This window comes from Rattus norvegicus, chromosome 8 (genome assembly GCF_021556685.1).
Source record: "Rattus norvegicus strain SHRSP/BbbUtx chromosome 8, alternate assembly SHRSP_T2T, whole genome shotgun sequence".
Taxonomy (NCBI): Eukaryota; Metazoa; Chordata; class Mammalia; order Rodentia; family Muridae; genus Rattus; species Rattus norvegicus.
In genome coordinates, this window is record NC_141541.1 from 47,348,499 (window position 1) to 47,370,470 (window position 21,972).

At 37.0% G+C, this 21,972-nt stretch overlaps 1 protein-coding gene across 1 annotated transcript; it reads right to left on the bottom strand.

Moving 5' to 3' along the window:
* Positions 1 to 2,749: 2,749 nt before the first annotated feature.
* Positions 2,750 to 3,694, bottom strand: Or8g35b (olfactory receptor family 8 subfamily G member 35B). Its single transcript, NM_001000461.1, has one exon. It carries the CDS (start codon positions 3,692 to 3,694, stop codon positions 2,750 to 2,752), a length of 945 nt encoding a protein of 314 aa, NP_001000461.1.
* Positions 3,695 to 21,972: the final 18,278 nt, after the last annotated feature.

The window sequence follows — 21,972 nt, forward strand, 5'->3', positions numbered from 1 at the left end:
AAGAGCAGAATGTCCTTGCAACTCTATAAGAGCAACAGTGCCAACCAACCAGAACTTCCAGGGACTAAACCACTACCCAAAGACCATCCATGAACTGACCCATGGCTCCAAGTGCATTTGTAGCAGAGGATGGCCTTGTTGAGCACCAATGGAAGAAGTCCTTGGTCCTGCCAAGGTTGGACCCCCAGTGTAAGGGAATGTCAGAGGGGTGGGAATGGGATGTGGATGGGGAGGGAAACACACTTAGAGAAGAAAGGGAGGGGGATGGGATAGGGGCTATGTCTGGGAAACAGGGAAAGGGAATAACATTTGAAATGTACATAAAAAAATACATCCGATAAAAAAAGAAAAAAGAGGGAAGAGCATGTTATTAGGAAATGTCTTCCTTTATCTTCTGAACAATATTTTTTTAACAGACTTGAAGAATAATGATGTCAAAAGAGTCATTGTTAACACCTTAATTAAAATATAAATATCTGGCATTCAGTAATCATAGAAACTATTGAATAGAGAAATCACACAAAACACTGTTATTTTTCTCAGCAGGAGATTTGGGAAATCAGGTACCACTAAAGGCAAAGGTCACTCAGAGCTACTAAAACTTTTCTTTTATGATCCTATACAATTCTTTGCACTTTTTTATGGATATTTTCTTTATTTGCATTTCAAATGTTATCCCCTTTCCTGGTTTCCCCTCAGGAAATTCCCCTATCTCATCACCCCTCTCCCTGCTTCTATGAGGGTGCTCCCCTCACTAACCCACCCTCTCCCAGCCCTGGTATTTCCCTACACTGGGACGTGGAGCCTTAACAGGACCAAGGGCCTCTCCTCCCAACAAGGCTATCCTCTACTACATATATGGCTGAATCCATGGGTCAATCCATATGCACTCTTTGGTTGGTGGTTTAGTTCCTAGAAGCTCTGGAGTTTCCGGTTTGTTGATATTATTATTATTATTCCTATGGGGTTGCAAATAAAAACTTTCAAATGAGCTGGTTACTTCCTAAGACAAGTGATTTGAATTCCTGCTCATTAGTTCTAACCGTAAATAGGAGTTTCTTTCCATGTAGTTCTTTGTGTAGGATTCAGGTCTTGTAGGCTGCCCCTATAAAAATTAATGAACTAATACCTAAGAGGCACTCTGCCTTAGGCTTTGTTCTTAGTTAATTAGCTATGTTTATATTACTCTAACATAATCTTTAGAAGTTTTACATTCTTTTGAGATCTAGCATTCATGCTGGATGTTATTTGTCTTCAAAAATATACCTGATTATTAGATTCTGATTGATAAGACAATGCTTTCTGTATATACATTATATAGCATTAAACTTCCAATTAGTATACAGTACTAGCTCAGGCTAGCCTGTCTAAAACTGTCAAAAACATGCCTTCTAACAAGTGAGAGCATTTGTTCTTCCACTTACAGGAACATACCACATACAGGGAGGTGAATCCTTCTTTGCAAGAAACTTGATGATGATTTATATTTGAGAGCCATGCGAGGAAAATCTAGTTCTTTCTTTTTAGTAAACTTCCCTAAAATAGAAACTAAGAAAGTGAAATCCTGGGTTATTTACACTATCTTGCTATTTCATGGGAAAAAAAGCCTGACAGATATCGAGCTTCATGAAACCTTAACTGTAAATAATTTAAATAACTATTTTAAAAGTTACTGGCCTATGTGTAATTTATGTGCTTGGAATAGTTTCCTTATAGTGTAAATCTTCATAAACTTAACATTTTTATTGTTTTCTGTCATTCCTGCTAAAACCTTTATTTATAATGAATCTGCCCCGGGTCTTGTGAAGTAAACAGTCAATTGTGTAAATTATTAGCAAAATTTGACACTCTTACTTTAAATAATACAAGAGCTTAATTAGCACAGTGGAGTAAAAGTAGGCATTAGCTGGTGGTCTCTTTTTCTGACCCTTCTTCTCCTCCAGATCATAACTTTCAGAGTGGCACATATGACTAGTCATAAAATAATTTTACAATTTTATTTTTCCCATATGAATAACTGATACAGATAAAAGTTACAGTGAAAAAAATAAACTTTAGAGTCCGAAACTCAGAAAGGTAGGCAAAAAAAGTAGTGTCACTCTACATGAGGAAGAAACATGATTACAGATTGTATGGAAGCGAGTAGGAGTCAAACAGCATCAATAAGAATATGGAACAGATAACCATAATGGTACAAAGTAAACCCATTTTTCTTTATCATTATCTTTCTACATTAAGTTAGTGTAATCACCTTGTGTGTAGGACTCGAACAGATCCTGTCCTTTGCTTATAGTGACACCATTTGCAGTTCTAGATAATGTTACGAAAATCAGAGTTAGGCACTGTTTATTTTCATTGCTTAACTTACACAAGAAAGCAAAATAGTTTTAATGATTTGTGAATTAACAAAAAAAAAGAAATCTACAATTGCTGAGATAACCGAGGGATAGAAAAAAAGTTTTATTCCAAACTTTATAGGCTTGCCTAATAGAGAAGAATTAATATATGTAAGTATATGTAAGTATAACCAACCAGACAAAGGAATTGAAAATACCTTCAGGAGAGGGTTGAGAGACTAACTGTGAATGAACACAAGTTTTACCAGAGAATAACATTTCTCCATGGATATGAACTGAGAATCCTCTTCTACATTTTTCCCAAATAAAAATGTACAACTAAGAATCACATATTTAGGGTTATCACATTCTGCTTATAGAGCATATCTTCTAGCAGTAATTGCCAAGAACATCTATTCTTTGTTTTGAGGAAACATCTTTCGTAGTAACCTTTTCAGGGCAACTTTGACTTCTTTATTTCGCAGGCTGTAGATCACAGGATTCAACATAGGCACAACAATGGTATAAAATACAGATGACATCTTCGCTTGGTCCATGGAGCTGCTTGAAGATGGCTGTAGATACATGAATGTTGTAGAACCAAAGAAAAGAGCAACAGCCAAGATGTGGGAGCTGCAGGTGCTAAAGGCCTTGATTCTTCCCCCAGAGGATTTAATGTGCAGAATTCTGACAATGATGAAGATGTAAGAGCTAATGATGGTCATGGATGGTACAATAATATTAAAAGCACTGATGGAGTGTCCTAGTACTTCATTGATAAAAGTACTCGAGCAAGATAGCTCAAGTAATGAGAAAAGATCACAAAAATAGTGGTTTATTTTATCAGCCTTACAGAAAAACACTCTTAGCAGGAAAACTGTGTGAGCTGTAGCACTGAGTAAGCCAACACCATACACCACAGCTACCATCAACAAACAGACTTGAAAGGACATGGATACATTGTAAAGCAAAGGGTTAGAAATAGCCACAAAGCGGTCATATGCCATTGCACCCAACATGTGACATTCTGCAACAACAAAAACACAGAAGAAATAGAACTGAACTATGCATTCTGGGTATGAGATGAAATTCTTCTCTGTCATAAAGTTCAGCAGCATTTTGGGAATAATGACAGTGGATTGACAATAGTCAATAAAAGACAGACTGCTGAGCAAATAATACATAGGTGTATGCAGCTGAGAACTAAACAGAATCAAGATGATCATACCCAGATTTCCAACAACTGTAATCAAATAGACTGCTAAGAAGATAAGGAATAGAGGCAATTGGAGCTCTGGATTCTCTGTTAAACCAGCGAGAATGAACTCAGCCACTGAGGTCTGATTTACTTCTTCCATGGTGTTCTGGAAAGTATATGTAAAAAAATATATATAGAGAGAGAGAAGACAAATTTTGAGTATCCATTCTTCTATCACTCAATGAAGTTTGAAACATAATTCAAATATTTTCAGATCCCTGCAATCATCTGCCATCCTCCTTTTGATTTGAGCAATCAGAGATTTTGCAATCCTGGAGAAAGGAGACATGCAAATACAATCATAACTATATTACATACTTGTGATTTTTATTGGTACCCATTTCTTACCATGTTTCAGTTCATTTCAAACTATTCTAGCAAATGGGACCTCATTAAATCGCAAAGCTTCTGTAAGGCAAAGAACACTATCAATACGACAAAAATGGCAACCAACAGATTGGGAAAAGACCTTTACCAATCCTCCATTTGATAGAGGGCTAATATCCAATACATACGAAGAACTCAAGAAGGTAGACTCAAAAATGGGGGACAGAACTAAACAAAGCATTCTCAACTGAGGAAAATGGAGTGACTGAGAAGCACCTACAGAAATGTTCAATATACTTAGTCATCAGAAAATGTAAATCGAAACAACCCTGAGATTCAATTGCACACTCGTCAGAATGGCTAAGATCAAACACTAAGATGACAGCAGATGCTAGCAACAATGTGGAGTAAGAGGAACACTCCTCCGTTGTTGGTGGGATTGCAAGCTGGAACAACCTCTCTGGAAGTCAGTCAGGCAGTTTCTTAGAAAATTGGACATAGTAATACCTGAGGATCCAACTATACCACTTCTGGACATAGATCCAAAAGGTGCTCCAACATATAACAAGGACACATGCTCCACTATGTTCATATCAGTCTTATTTATTATAGCCAGAAGCTGGAAAGAACCCAGATGTCATTAAAGGGAGGAATGGACACAGAAAATGTGGTACATTTACATAATGGAGTACTATTTTTATTAAAAGTATTGCTTTATTAAAAGCAATGACTTCAGGAAACACTCAGGCAAATGGATGGAAGTAGAAAATATCATCCTGAGTGAGGTAAGCCAATGACAAAAGAACGCACATGGCATGCACTCACTGATCAGTGGATATTATCCCAAAAGCTCAAAATACCCAAGTTACAATTCACAGACCACATGTAGTTCAAGAATAAGGAAGACCATGGTATGGGTGTTTCAGTTCTTCTTAAAAGGAGAAACAAAAAAACTCACAGGAGATAGAGGGTGTAAGAGACTTGGTGTAAGAAGAAAGGAGAGGGAGGTTGAAAGCAGGGGAAGGAACAGATATGGGAGGAGACTACAATGACATATATAGGGTCAGGAATTTGAAAAGAGGTGTGTAGCAATGAGGAATTGGGAACTGGGGGTAACCCCCAGCAAGGCCATGACAATATCCTGAGGTTAGGCAAGGTCCTCATTTGAGGGATCGTGCAACCCACTAATCTCCAAATTTTAAACCCAGAATTGTTCCTGTCTAAAGGAAATATGAAGACAAAGTTTGAATCAGAAACTGAAGGAAAGGCTATTCAGAGACTGTCCCACCTGGGAATCCATCACATCTATAGATACCAAACCCAAACACTATTGCAGATGCCAAGAAGTGCTTGCTGACAGGAGCCTGTTATAGCTGTCTCCTGAGAGTCTCTGCCAGAGCCTGAGAAATACAAAGGTAGATGCTCACAGCCAACCTTGGGCTCAGTGTGGGGGACCCCAATGGAGAAGTTAGAAAAAGGACTGAAGGAGCTCAAGGAGTTTGCAACCCCATGGGAAGAACAACAGTATCAACCAGCCAGACATCCCAGAGCTCCCAGAGACTAAACCAACCAGAGTACATATGCAGAGACTTATGGCTCCAGTCACATATGTAACATTGGATGGCATCATTTGGCATCAATGGGAGAAGAGACCCTTGGTCCCAGTGTAGGGGAATGACAGGGTGATGTGATAGGAGTGGGAGGGGAAGCACCCTCACAGAAGCAAGGGAAGGGGAGATGGGATAGGGTGCTTCCAGATGGGAAACAGGAAAAGAGGATAACATTTGAAATGTAAATATATAAAATATCCAATAAAAAGTTAAAAAGAAGCTGTATTCTCTGTTTCTCAATTATGGTACATGAACGCTTGTGAACCAATTTCATGTCATTAACTTTCTCTGCTTCTCACTTCTAGCAATCTTTATACTGTTCAGCTCTCCTTGAGTCACCTGAATGTTTGTATGCCTTTTTTCTTGGTGGAGCACTCCTCAAAATTGCTTTGCATTATTCTCTTAGGCTCCCTTTGTCAGTCACCCCTTAAATATTAATGAATCCTGAGTCAAGCATGGCCTTGGTTGGGTCAGAATGACATGGTTCCTGCCCCTGATACAGGGCTAACAAGACATGGCCCTCCATGAGTGTCAGTGGTTGCTATAGGTATTATGCTTGATTGTATAATAATGTACATATTTTCAAGTTCCTCCTTAAAGGAATGTCATTCTGGTTAGTGTTAATGATTAGAGACAGCACAAATATGAGGGGTGAAGATGTGGCTAAAGTCTTGGTAAAATGTTAAATGCTGAGAATTTCAGGACATCCCTTAAAGATGTAGAGAAGTACTCTAAAAACGCGAGTTTAAAAATACATAATTTTCTCAACTACATAAAATATAAGAATACAATATAAACCATATGAAGGACTTCACGAATCTAAAAGAAGAAAAGCAGTTGAACTCTAATCCAACTTGTCTGAATGATACTAAGAAAAAGATGAAGAGATTTAGGAAGTGGTGATCACAAGAGATCCTACACAGCTAAGTTTTTTGTTTATGCATACAAAGACAATCAGACTTTAAGGTCATGGTCATCCTGTAATTGAGAGAATTTAGGTACAAGCCCAGGCATTATAGAAGTGGTAATATCAGGGTAGGTTGCCATCCAGATAGTTTTTAGTCTGTGGTTAACAAAGGCAGACAGATCTGTGAGTTATTTTGCAATGATAAAGATGGAGAAAAATATGAATAGTGAAATTTTAAAAAAGAGTATCTGCATATTGTGTGTGTATATATATATATATATATATATATAATTTTCTTGAAAAAAGGTATTATGTTTGTAGCAAAGTTAAAAGTAATAGAAAGGATATATTTTTTAAAACAATATAATACTCTTGATTTTCTACAATATTATTTCCTTAACTTAATTTGTTTTTAGTATACTTGTACTAAATGGACATTTAAAACATATAATTATATTTCAATTTTTATATTTTTCTATTGACCAAAACTTTTGATTTTTAGATATTCAATCATTGCTTTAACCATAATTTGTTTTAATTGAGTGATGTCCACATACAATATTCTCATTAAGTTAAAGAATAATTGTACACTTGTTTTAATAAAAATATTTAAATGTTTTTTAAAAACAAAAGGAAAAAAAGTGTGTGCCTCCTGTCTCCTAAGAATCAATAGGTTGGAGTAATGAGATGTTGATTCCTGGGAAGATCAAGGACTGGAAGTCATTGATTTATGGAAAGTAAGTGACTGGAATGATATGTAAATAAAAACAACTGGGTTGTTGATTTGCAAAGGATGAGCTATCCAGAAAGGGTTTTTAGAATAGCAAGAAAGAACTGGAGAATTTTGTCTGTAGCTGGAAACAGAGGGGTGGGGGGGTGGGAGGAATACAAAGAGAAAGAGGAAAAGAGAGAAAGAGAGAGAGAGAGAGAGAGAGAGAGAGAGAGAGAGAGAGAGAGAGAGAGAGAGAGAGCGCTGTCTGGGGAGCTCCAAAAATAGCAAAACAGAGAAAGCAATCTGGAAAACTGCCTCTAGCTAAACATAGGTCATCAGCTTTTACCCATGTATGACTCTAAGTCATTCATTTCCCTGTTCTCAGGCACTCCTTCCACAGTACCCTTTTCCAAGTCAAGGCTGGTCATTAGGAAATGAATCATAAGCAAAATAACAAAAATATTTACTGACAAGGAATTGTTTTTTTCTTACCAATAAATTCAGATTTAAAATCCACATTTATTTAACATATACTTTTATTTCTTTCGACCTTGAAAATGTTCAGCACCAGTAGAAATATAACCAAAATATTGATCACCTCCCAAAATTTGCTTATAGGGATTTGTGTCTCTTATCTGATTTTTTTGGTACAAATAGTGTAATATATACCACCAAATAGTTTGAGTTACATAATCTTATATTTTGAACTTAAGCATGATATTACCTGGAATATTTTCATGAAGATATAAAGATGAAGAACTGATTCACTGGAAATACTGGAAACTATAAATTCATTGAATATGTGTATTATATATTTTCTCTGAATGTCTCACAACCAATACTGTATTTTGCAGCTCATTGAGTTTTTATTTCTACAGATAATTCATATAAGTGGATCTGTACAGTCTTTTTCCTTTTATGTCTTATTTATCGCAGTAAAGTGTCCTTTAGGTTTTTCAATCACTGCAGTCTCCATTTTAGGAGGAAAAATCAGTGAAGATTCAGAACAATCTAATATACATTTATAATTTTGTACATATGCTATTTACTATTAACTAATATAAAATATGAATGAGATAGCTAAAGTAGCCAGTTTTTAATAAAGCATCTGTTATAATGTAGTTACAAATTATAGGTGAAAATAAAGAACAGTATCTCATAGTTATATGAATTCAAAAGTTATCTAATTTTCACATGTAAATTATTAATGTGTTACTTTTTAGTTTTGTATCATAAAATTTTGGCTTCAGAGTAGCATTATATCAATAATTTGCATAATACTAAGAAAGAAATTGGTATGACATGTATAAGAAATAGTATTTTTATTTCTAATAATGATTCATAATGATATTGTAAGGTTCTTAAGATGGGCCAATATTAAAATAAATTTAAGGTGTCAAGCATGTAGAAACATAAGGAATACATATAATCTGCTCTTCAGAATTCTACAGTCTAGAAGGTCATAGGTAGGCAAACAAGTTCAGTATTTACAAATTTCCTGAACGCCGCAGCCATTCTGATGTTCTTCCTGACTGAGGGGATGGTATAAACAAAGGTGTTTCAGAGGATCATAAGAAATAAAATGTCATTTATTTTTGGTCCAAGTATATAATCACATGACTGCCTCAGGAAAGTACATTAAGTATCCCAATTATAAGTTGTAATTTTCTTTAAATTTTACTCATCTCCTTATCTTCTTAAACATAACCTTTGTTGTTCGTAAGAGTAAGATTTGTGTTTTATTCAATAATTTTTAAAATGAATTATAATTTTTGTAAAATCTAAAAAGCAATACCGTAAAAAGCAGTCTTACAAATAAGTACCATTTAAAAACTCAAGCACCATATTATTTTGAACAATTTTATATTTTAAATTATTTGGGTATATTGCTCTCCTCCCCCAAATCTTTTGAGATTCTCTCTTCCTCCTTACCCACCCAACTTAAGTTCTTTCTGAATAGACAAAGAATAACAACAACAACAAAATCAATACAACTACAAAGTCCCCCCAAACCCAAGAAAAGATAAGAAAAGCATGCCTTTCAATAAAACTACAATACTATAGCCAAATAAAAGCAAAGCCACAAAAATTGGTAAAGTTAATATATGTTGGTCAATTAGTCCTGATCATGAGGCCTGTCCTGGAATAATGTATATACTCTGCATCACTCTATTTGAGAAAACTTATTTTCCTGCTCCTAACCAAAAAAAAAAAAAAAAAAAAAAACACACACATTTCAGTTAAACTTTATTATACTGTATACTGACTAGGTTTCATTCATTCAAAATACAACAAAATAAAACAGAGAAGATAAAACTACAACATTGATGTTGGACAAGACAAAGCAGCATAGACAGAAAAATCTAAGAGAAGTAGCAAGAATCAGGACCACACTTAGTAATCCTATAAAAGCACTAAACTAAAAGTCATAATATATACCCAGAGGAGCTGGTATATTTTGCGTTCATTTTATACTTCCTATGTGTAGAGTCAGGAATTTCTTAATTATATATTACTTGTTCTACATTAAGTAACATTTTTAGTAATTAACAAAATGCCTTAAATATATGGATTAAAAGTTATTCAACAACCTAAGTTAACAAACAAAATGACTGAAAAAAGTTCATGCTGCCTGAATTTAAATTAGTATTTACAGAAGCGTTTCTTACGATTTCAACTGGGATCATGCTTAGAGTAGCTGTGGAAATCAAATAGTCTAGTTCCATTCTGAATTCAATTGGTGTGACAACAAAGCAATGGGGGAAATGGCAATACTACACCCACAGAAGAGGAGCTACAAGCAAATGTCTGACATATTGCTGTGAAGAAACATATGGCCAATTCAAGTTATGGGAGCAAGCATTTAGTTGGCTGCTTGAGTGCAGTTACAGAGGCTTAGTCCATTTCCATTGTGATAGGGAATGTGGCAGCAGGTAGGCAGACATACAACCAAGCTAGCATGTCATGGGGGCAGTAGCTAAGACCTATGTCCATCCCCACTGACACATCTCCAAAAACAAGGCCACACCTCTTCCCAAAATGTCACAACTTCCAATCCTTACTAAATAGTGTGCCAACTAGTATCCAAGTATTCTCATATATGAGTCTATGGGTGCCATTCTCATTCAAATAATGACAGCTATCCAAACCCAACTGGTTATCCCTAAACAAATATACATATGAGAAACACTGAATGAACATATGATGTTGTTGTGGGTGTATAAATATACATGATACATACATATATTACATATACATAAACACACAAATATAATATGTATGTAACATATATTATACTTGTCTTTGCATGTAGCAATAATTTAAGAAAAGAAGTCAATAATTTGAGAGAAATTGGGAGAGAGATTTAGGAAAGTTATAGAGAAGGAGAGATGAAATGTTTGTAATGGTGTAAATACAGAGCATTCATTTATGAAATTCCTCAAAACAATTTTAAGTTGAAACAAATATTAACTGTATTAACAAGGGAAAGTAGAAAGAAGTAGGAGAGTCTAAGATTTTATGATCTAAGCACTTGTATCTGAACATACCTCTCCTTCACAGACAGTTCAATGTTGGTTGCTTCACCTTTAATCTAGAAGAGAAAATGGCCTTGAACATGTGAGGGGCAGATTACACTGAATTATCTGTTGTGCCCCTATTCCTTAAAGTTGGTTCTCAAAACCATTTGTTATTCTTTACAGTTGGTTAATATAAACACTTTATATGCTGGGCACAGAATAAAGAGATCGGTTATAAAAAAAGAATAGTGGGAGTTATTTCTCAATAGACTCTTATCCCTCAAGGGATTATCTCTGGAGAAAACAACAATCAGAATTAGTATATATTCCCCAGTGGTTCTCAAGTGTGTAAGGTAGTCTGGTCACAGCATTCATAGTTCTTTTTAAACTATAAATATCATAAATGTACATTAGAAGCACTATAATATTCCTGAAGCCTAAAGGATATACATATACACAAAAGGAATTTTCTAAAAGTATTTTCTTCAAAAAATTTGAAAATCAGTGTAAAACACCTTAAAGATTTGAACTATGTAACTCTCACTGACATGAATCAAATGTACTTAGATAGTATGAGATTGCAAAATCATTTTACTAGGTAAACTGAAGAATTGAATAAAAGCAGCTTTCTCCCTGCTGAAGTTATAATTACTTAGATATTTTAAACAAAACATAAAGAGTGGCAAGTAACACTAATAAGGAAAAACTAGGAAGAAAGGTGGATGCCATTTAAGGCAGATGCCATCAAGAGTTACAGAGTTTTATTAATGAAACGGATTCCATCCCAAGAGGAGTAAGATGTGATCTCTCCATCCTGCTTTCAAGAACAACAGTAAGAAGTTAATTAGCAATGACAAGAAAAAGACATTCAGGAAACTATCTGTTTGATAAAAAGAATGTAGACTTTCCAGGAAATAAAGAGGAGCCAAAGAGGGACACAAAAGAAAAAAGTTTTCTTTCTTGTGATCCTCTGAAGTACCTTATAAGTACCTTGATTATACCATTCCCTCAGGCAGGAAGACCATCTTTGTAGCTGTGGTCTTCAGGATATTAATGAGTAGCAACATTGTTTGTTTACTATGCCTTCTATACTATAGAATTCTGAAGAGTAGATTATATATATTCCTATTTTTCTTTCCTGAAGTCCAAGAGAAGCCATATGTTTAACACATTAATTTCATTTTAATAATGATCCATCTTGACAGCCTAACAATATCTTCATAAATCATTATCAGAATTTAAAAACAGTATTTCTAATAAATGTCATACCAATTTCTTATTTGTTATTGCCCAAATTATTGAGACAATGTTATTCTGAAGACAAAATTACAATACAGAACTAAAAATAACATTAAAAACGTACATATGAAAATTCGATAATTTTTAATTCATATAACTATGAGATGCTATTCTCTATTTTCATCCATAATCTGCAAATATATCATGTAACAAATGATCTACTAAATACTGGTTACTTTACCTATCTCAATCATGCATTATATTAGTTAATATTAAATAGCACATGATACAAAAATTATGATGTATATGATATTGCTCTAAATATTCACTGATTGTTTTCCTGTTGAGTATAGAAAAGATTATTTTATAAACAACATCCTAGTCCTCTGGCTCTCACAATCTTGGTTTCTCTTCTTTCCCAATTTTCTCTGAGCCATGCGTGTTGTAGATATTCAGATGTGGCAGGACACCTCACATCAAAGTATTTCTGAGAAAAATAGCATGACAATCCAGTGCAATATAAAAGAGATTCATCATACACCATAAAGCATTCTATGCTAGGTACATATTCAAAAAAAATAAAAGGTATATTCAATGTACACACACACACACACACACACACACCTTGTAAAGAATGATATAAGCAGAAATATTGAAATAGTTACAAACAAGCAAAAACAAATACACAAACAAACTACTAGCTGTCCATACAAAACTCTAATTCAGATATCCCTGAAATGGAATTTAGGCTACAGTGAGAAGGAAAGCCAGACACATGCTATTGTCTAAAAGGAGATTGTGTATGCCAAAGAAAATCAATTACACAGAGGTGGACAAACACTGTAGGCTTCATTAATGAGTCATACCCAGAAGTTGTTAAGGAAATTAAAATTCTAGTGTACTGCTGGTAAGGGGTTGAGAGCTTCTCTTGAGATGGTGATGAATATTTTCTAGAACTAGTATAACAGATGACAGGTGAATATTGTAGGTACACTAAAAATTAATAAATTTGAGAAAATAGAATATTTAATATATCAGTTACAACTGCATATGTGTGTGTTTTAAAATTGAAACTCCAAAAAGGTAGACAAAAGATATATCACAATTTATTACACTTACACTCTTCAATGGCCTTTCTCAGACTTTATGCCTACTGTGTGAATTTGTATATAGACAAAATATAGTATATCTAAGTAATTTCTCAAAATATAATGGTTTTCTGCAAGAAACAAGCAAAAACTATGCTACTTTGAGTGAACCTTTCCTTTTATTACACCAACTTTCTTTTCATAATACATAACAGGAAAACATAATCTTTACAAATAAAATATCTTTATTCATAGGTAAAAAGTAGACACTTTAAAGAGCTTTTTCAGTGAGTATGATTGCTTTATTCAAGTTAAGGTTTTAGAAAACAAAAACTTTTAGCAATCATAATGTACATACAGCATTTTTGTACCATTCAATATTTACTTATCAAACAGAATAAAAGAGTAGAATGGCTAAATAATTTATTGCATTGGATAGTTGAATGGTATAGGTAACTACTAGATCTATATCTCACATTTACAAGAACTCAGAGACAATCTCAATACATATTTATTTTTTCCACTAATAAATTTATTCATTCACTTTAAATCCCACTTGCTGTCTCCCTCACTAGTCTACCCCTTACAGAGTCCTTCTCCCCAATTACTGCCCCTTCTCCTCTGACAGGGTAGAGTTTGCCATGGGACACCTTTGTGTATCACAGCTCTCCACACCCAAATCCCTCCCCGAGAGAGCTGGTTTCCCAGGAGTGCTGATACATCTAAGATCACAGATTCACAGTCACAGACAAGCTCCAGTCAGAGTCATCAAGATCAACTATCACCAGAGATAACCAAATGGCAAGAGGCAAGCACAAGAACATACTCAACAGAATCAAGGCTACTTGGCATCATCAGAATCCAGTTCTCTCACCACAGCATGTCCTGGATACCACAACACACTGGAAAAGCAAGAATCAGATTAAAAAGCCACATCTCATAATGATGAGTACTTTAAGAGGGACATAAATAACTGTTGTGGTAAAAAAAAAATTAAAAAAAAAAAACCATCAAACCCTCAATTGCCGACATTGTTAAGCCATGTGGCGTTAACAGGGTATTTTCATTTCAGTCACCAAACCATCTTACCTGCTAAGCTCTGAATCTCTATCCCAGGCAGCTGCCAGCTACTGAGCTCAGCAGAGACCTCTCCAACAATCTAGTTCCCACAGCAGGTTGCTGCCACACTTGTTGCATACAAAGACCGCGTAAGTCGCAGCTCTTTCGCTGTGGCCTCTACTCAGACTTCCTGCAACCCAGTAAAATCAAGACACTAGAGGTCCCAGAAGTTCCCCATCATGGACTCTGGTACACTCCCTGCAACCACCTAGTGTGGTCACTGTTACAACCCATACTAGCCCAACAAAATCAAAACTCCAGAAGCTTATAAGTTAATAATCAGATTTATCTAAGTAATTAATCTCAGTAAATTTACATTCCACAAAATATCCACACAATAAACTCAGAGCCAACTGATAATGATATCAATCACCCACCTAGATAAGATAAATTGACTTATAAAAACCCATCCTTTAAGAAATATTCATAACTACCTGTGGCCATTTAAGGGTACATGGATTTGGGTCATCCTTCTCTGCCTCCATCTTGGTTCTCCTTCCTTCCTCCTCTCTCTCCTTTTACCAAAACCCTGTGCCCACCCCACTTTTTCATTGTCAAATTGTCAAATTGCCTTAACTTGTACCAGTCCTAATCTGTATGTAGACATTAACCTATACTCCACCCTTTCTGTCCAAATTAAAAAAAAAGAACTTTTTTTCTCAAATGTAAGCTGTGCACAACTATTATCATTTGTAATTTGAAGAATTAATAAATGAGACTTCATGAAACTGAAAACCTTCTTATACAAGGCAAAGAACATAGTCAGTTTGAAAAGTGGGAAACCTACAAATTGGGAAAAGAAACTTCACTAACCCCACATCTGATAGAATATATCTCAATATATGAAGAACTCAAGAAGCTAACCATCGAAAAACTGAACAACCCGATCAAAAATGAGGTATAGAACTAAACCAAGAATTCAAAACAGAAGAATATCCAGTGGCTGAAAACACCTAAAGAAATGTTCAAAGTCGTTAGTGATCAGAGAAATGCAAATCAAAACAACCCTGAGATTCCACCTAACATCTATCAAAATAGGTAAGATCAAAACATCATTGACAACACATGTTGGCAAGGATGTGGAGAAAGAGGAAAGTTTCTCCATTGCTGGTGGGATTGCAAACTTGTAAAACCAATCTGGAAATCAATTTGGAGGTTCCTCAGATATTGGAAATTTTTCTGCATGAAGACCCAGCAATACCACACTCTTGGGCATACACTCAAAAGATGACCCACCATGCCACCGGGGCACATAATCCACTATATTCGTAGAGACCCCTTTTGTGATAGTCAGAAGCTGGAAACAAACCAGATGTTGCATAACAGAAGATTAGATACAGAAAATGTTCTTTTACACAATGAAATACTACTCAGCTATTGAGAACGAGGACATCCTAAGTTTTGCAGGCAAATGGATAAAACTACAAAATATCTATAGTGAGGTAACTCAAACTGAAAAGGACAGTCATGGTATGTACTCGTGAATAAGTGGACATTATGCAAAAAAGAAAAAAGTAAAAGTACAGAATACCCAAGATACAGTCCACAGATCTCAGAAAGATCAACAATCCAAAGGACCCAAGTGAGGATACCTAATTCCACTTGTGAGGGAGAAGAAAGCAACCACGAAGAAGTGGAGAGGGACATGGAATGGAAAGGGAAAAGGATAGCAGAAAGAGAGGAAGACGATCTCATATTCCGTAAGGAAAAAGAACTGAAGCCCTGAGAGCCAGCCGAAAGTATGGAAACAGGCAACCTCAGGAGGTAGGAGGTTGGGAAGACCCTACAGAATGTTCCAGCGACCTGGGAGGTGAGAGACTCTCAGGACTCAAAGAGAGGAACCTTAGATGAAATGCCCTACAGTGGGGAGAGGGAACTTGTAGAGCTTATCTCCAGCAGAAAGACAGGGCATCAAATGAGGGATGCGGTTGCAATCCCAGTCATAATTCTGACCCATAATTGTTCCTGTATGAAAAAACTGCAAGGATAGAAATAGAGAAGGTGCTGAGGAAAAGTAGATCCTTTGACAGGCCCAAAGTGGGATCCAGATCAAGGGGAGGCCCAAGACCTGATGCTATTACAGAGGCTATAGAGCACTCACAAATAGGGACCGATCGTGACTACCCTCCAAAAGACCGGAAAAGCAGCTGAAGATATTTGCACCCAACCATGAACAGAAGCTGCTGATTGCTCTGGTTGAGTTAAGGAAAAGCTAAAGGAAGCTAAGGAGGAGTGCAACCCATGTAGGAGGACCAGCAGTTTCAATTAAACTGGATCCCAGAGATCTTTCAGACACTGGATCACCAAACAGTCATCATACGCCAGCCGATATTAGGACCTAACACATGTACAAGAAAGAACTGCTGTGTCTGGTTTCAGTGAGAGTATATGCATCTAACCCTTAAGAAACGGGAGTCCTCAGGGAGTTTAGAGGTCTGGTGGGGTGGGTGGGGTGGTTTGGATGGGGACATCCTCGTGGAGACATTGGCAATGAGGAGGAAGTATGGAATGTGGAAGAGTCGGAGGGTGTACTCAGAGAGAAATAAAATTTGGAATGTAATTAATTAATTAATTAACAAGAAAGAAAAAACAAAACAACAAATCAGAAAGGACTATGGGTAAAAGAAGTAATTCAAGGTTAAACTGCTTTTTAAAAAAGTCTTAAATGACCATATTCCTAAAAGTCCATCTACTTGGTCAGTCCTAGTAGACCTCACACAAGGCCTGAAGGCTATTAATATTTTACCCTTGTGAATAGCTACTGAAACTCAGTTTCATTGTGAACAATGCTGAAATATTGGATATTGCTGAATCTCCAATGTGAGTCATAATAGAAACATAAAGATCCAAGGAAATGCACAAAGGTAAAAGTGCCCAGGTCAAAATCTTCCAAAGGTAGCTAAGATGCACAGGGTGTAATGAATTGAATTACTAAAACCTAAGAATACCTTACTGGGAACAATCTTTTTGATGTACAATAATTACTACCAGCTACTCTATTCAGCATCACAATGAAAATATACCATTGAGCATGTCTGAGTGTAGGGGGATTACATTCTAACAACGTGGCTACATTGGCTAGAATACAGCCCCACCTGTAGTCCTCACTTTTAATCCCAAAAAATGAAGATAAAATTTTTTTGTTAAAGGAAGCACCCATTTTGGAAAGTGATGCCTCCTTCAGTGGCAGACAAATCAGAGAAATGTTTGAAAAAATAGAATATATCAAACTCCCACAAGAAGAGAGACAAAAGGGAGATGACAAAGAGAGAACAGCATAGAGAAAGGAGGAGAGACAAGGAAGTGTAAGAGAGGGAAGGGGCAAGAGAGAGAGAGGGAGGGGGAGGGAGGGAGGGAAGAAGAGAGAGAGAGAGAGAGAGAGAGAGAGAGAGAGAGAGAGAGAGAGAGAGTCTGCCATATGCATTTGCAATTCTGCTCTTGGCCGATGATCAAAGGATGAACATTCAGTATACACCATAGTTTACTGTTCAACCATGTTTGATACACCCCTAGTCACAATAACTAAGAAGTGTGAATGGTATAAATGACCTACAATTGATGAATTGATAATGAAAACACAGTGGAATTTTATTTAGTTATAAAGAAAAATAAAGTTTTGAAATTTTCATGTAAATAGACTGAACTAGAAAATATTGATTGAGGTAACTCAGAGTCAGAAAGAAAAACAGCACATAATCCCCTCATTGCACGAGCAAACTAAAAAAACATGGGTGGTGGTGATGGGCCTCTATTCTCACAACAGGGTACAGGTGCTGTGAACAAGACAATAGAAAGACTAGGGGGACTTTAACAGAGGAGGGGGATGGGAATTCAACGTAGAAAGTAAAGGGAAAACAACAAGAGGGTAAATAGCAACAATTATGTTTGAAACATTAATCAGAAATCATATATAATTATATGTTTACTTAAAGACACACACATACAAGTGCTTGCACATGTGTGTGTGAGCGTGCGCACAAACACACACACACACACATATTACTCAAAATATATGCTGTTGCTATTGCCCTTAGTTGTTTTGCAGAAACTCAAAGTAAACCTCTATTGTTGAAGACACTACACTATTCTGACATAACTTGGATGAATGAAGCTGAATTTGAATAAAGGATCATTTGCTGAAGATAGCTTTCATAACATGGGCAAATATAATTCAAGTTGCCTGGGGAGGAAAAGAAATTAATAGTTGTATTCAGTTATGAAACCCATGAATCAAAATAATAACCAGTAAGTCAAATTCTATGTAAGGTGAAATAGTGCCACTTGTATTATGACAGTAAAAATAACCAATAAATTGTTCGTAAGGCCCACCCAATGGGGGGAATTCATGTTTGCATCTATAAACCTAATCATCTATGAGTTTCTGATGAGATTATGAAACTTAAAGCAGAATCTAATAATGATATCTGTAAAGCCCACCTTGTCCAGCAAGGAAGACGCAACACCGTTGGATTCGTCTCAACAGCCTTTATTGCAGGAACACCTCATTCTTGATACGGGGACCCCAAGAAACAAAGGCACCAGCCTTATATACAAAACAGGCTATGGCTATATACTTGTCCTCTAGGGATTGGTGGAGCATGAAATACCTCATTAGCATGAATATCACTCCAGCCTGAAAACTGCCAGAGAAATGCCAGGACATGTGCTTTGTGGGTGTTAACCACAAACAACCACCAGATGTCAGCGCCATCTTTTATCTATATGTGCCACTCCCTACAACTCCTCCTTTTTTGTATTATAAAAAAAAAAAAAGAGCCATTAGATGGAGGTAGTGGTCTGAGAGAGATCAGACATTTCTCACAGAGTGCCCAGCTCGGCTATGGCGAGCCACTCTTGCAGTTAGGACTGCACCCCAATGGCAATAAATGAACTTATACTGTAACACACTGTTCTGGGATATACGTGTGTTTTTATTGGGGGGGAAACTGGGAAGAGGAGCATTTGACCAGCCCATATGTTCAAACGGGGTGTAGCCACCTCTGTCTATGACTGGTCTAGATCAGGGTGTCACGTCAATATTGTCATCGCTCCTGTCTTAGGTCATTCCTCTTGGCAATGAGCCTTATCCGTCATAGGGTTACCCTATCGCCACCGGGCCCCATGACTTAGGTTGGTCCGAGCCCGAGGAAAGTTGCCCGTCTCTGGATAGAATGAGTTCACATGACAGTGACAAAATACGATCTAGGGCGAACTCTTAATTTTTCAAAGAGGCCAGCCATATATTGGGAGAAGCACCACTTTCTTTTTTTTTTTTTTCTTTAAAACCTTATTTATTTATTATGTATAAGTACATTGTAGCTGTCTTCAGACACACCAAGAGAGGGCATCAGATCTCATTACAGAAGGTTGCAAGCCACCATGTGGTTGCTGGGATTTGAACTCTAGACCTCTGGAAGAGCAGTCAGTACTCTTAACTGCTGAGCCATCTCTCCAGCCCAAGGCAACCCTTATAAGGACAACATTTAATTGAGGCTAGCTTAACAGTTCAGAGTTTCAGTCCATTATCATCACAGTGGGAAACGTGGCAGTACCCAGGCAGGCATGGCTCTGGAGGAGCTGGAAGTTCTACATCTTGTTTCTAAGGCAAACAGGAGGAGACTAGCTTCTAGGCAGCCAGGAGGAAGGTTCTCAAAGCCTACCCCCATACTGACACACTTCCTCCTACAAGGCCACACCTTTTAATAGTTCTACTCCCTGGGTCATGCATATTCAAACCACTATATGGTGTATTTAGGGGAGATTGCCTGTAAATCTTGATCCCTCTTCTCTTCTTTTGTAATCACTGGGTTTGAATTTCTTTTTTTTTTTATTAACTTGAGTATTTCTTTTTTTTTTAATTTAATTTTATTTTATTTTTTTATTATCTTGAGTATTTATTTCTTTTTTAATTTTTATTTTTTTTTATTGACTTGAGTATTTCTTATACACATTTCAAGTGTTATTCCCTTTCCCGGTTTCCGGGCAAAATCCCCCTCCCCCCTCCCCTTCCTTATGGGTGTTCCCCTCCCAACCCTCCCCCATTGCCGCCCTCCCCCCATAGTCTAGTTCACTGGGGGTTTAGTCTTAGCAGGACCCAGGGCTTCCCCTTCCACTGGTGCTCTTACTAGGATATTCATTGCTACCTATGGGGTCAGAGTCCAGGGTCAGTCCATATATAGTCTTTAGGTAGTGGCTTAGTCCCTGGAAGCTCTGGTTGCTTGACATTGTTGTACTTTTGGGGTCTCGAGCCCCTTCAAGCTCTTCCAGTTCTTTCTCTGATTCCTTCAACGGGGGACCTATTCTCAGCTCAGTGGTTTGCTGCTGGCATTCGCCTCTGTATTTGCTGTATTCTGGCTGTGTCTCTCAGGAGCGATCTACATCTGGCTCCTGTCGGTCTGCACTTCTTTGCTTCATCCATCTTGTCCAATTAGGTGGCTGTATATGTATGGGCCACCTGTGGGGCAGGCTCTGAATGGGTGTTCCTTCAGTCTCTGTTTTAATCTTTGCCTCTCCCTTCCCAGCCAAGGGTATTCTTTTTCCTCATTTAAAGAAGGAGTGAAGCATTCACATTTTGATCATCCGTCTTGAGTTTCGTTTGTTCTAGGGATCTAGGGTAATTCAAGCATTTGGGCTAATAGCCACTTATCAATGAGTGCATACCATGTATGTCTTTCTGTGATTGGGTTAGCTCACTCAGGATGATATTTTCCAGTTCCAACCATTTGCCTACGAATTTCATAGACTCGTTGTTTTTGATAGCTGAGTAATATTCCATTGTGTAGATGTACCACATTTTCTGTATCCATTCCTCTGTTGAAGGGCATCTCGGTTCTTTCCATTTTCTGGCTATTATAAATAAGGCTGCGATGAACATAGTGGAGCACGTGTCTCTTTTATATGTTGAGGCATCTTTTGGGTATATGCCCAAGAGAGGTATAGCTGGATCCTCAGGCAGTTCAATGTCCAATTTTCTGAGGAACCTCCAGACTGATTTCCAGAATGGTTTTACCAGTCTGCAATCCCACCAACAATGGAGGAGTGTTCCTCTTTCTCCACATCCTCGCCAGCATCTGCTGTCACCTGAGTTTTTGATCTTAGCCATTCTCACTGGTGTGAGGTGAAATCTCAGGGTTGTTTTGATTTGCATTTCCCTTATGACTAAAGATGTTGAACATTTCTTTAGGTGTTTCTCAGCCATTCGGCATTCCTCAGCTGTGAATTCTTTGTTTAGCTCTGAACCCCATTTTTTAATAGGGTTATTTGTTTCCCTGCGGTCTAACTTCTTGAGTTCTTTGTATATTTTGGATATAAGGCCTCTATCTGTTGTAGGATTGGTAAAGATCTTTTCCCAATCTGTTGGTTGCCGTTTTGTCCTAACCACCGTGTCCTTTGCCTTACAGAAGCTTTGCAGTTTTATGAGATCCCATTTGTCGATTCTTGATCTTAGAGCATAAGCCATTGGTGTTTTGTTCAGGAAATTTTTTCCAGTGCCCATGTGTTCCAGATGCTTCCCTAGTTTTTCTTCTATTAGTTTGAGTGTGTCTGGTTTGATGTGGAGGTCCTTGATCCACCTGGACTTAAGCTTTGTACAGGGTGATAAGCATGGATCGATCTGCATTCTTCTACATGTTGCCCTCCAGTTGAACCAGCACCATTTGCTGAAAATGCTATCTTTTTTCCATTGGATGGTTTTGGCTCCTTTGTCAAAAATCAAGTGACCATAGGTGTGTGGGTTCATTTCTGGGTCTTCAATTCTATTCCATTGGTCTATCTGTCTGTCTCTGTACCAATACCATGCAGTTTTTATCACTATTGCTCTGTAATACTGCTTGAGTTCAGGGATAGTGATTCCCCCTGA

Bases quoted from the DNA above. Each gene is read 5' to 3' on its own strand.
- Or8g35b (NM_001000461.1), bottom strand. From the start codon at position 3,694: ATGGAAGAAGTAAATCAGACCTCAGTGGCTGAGTTCATTCTCGCTGGT.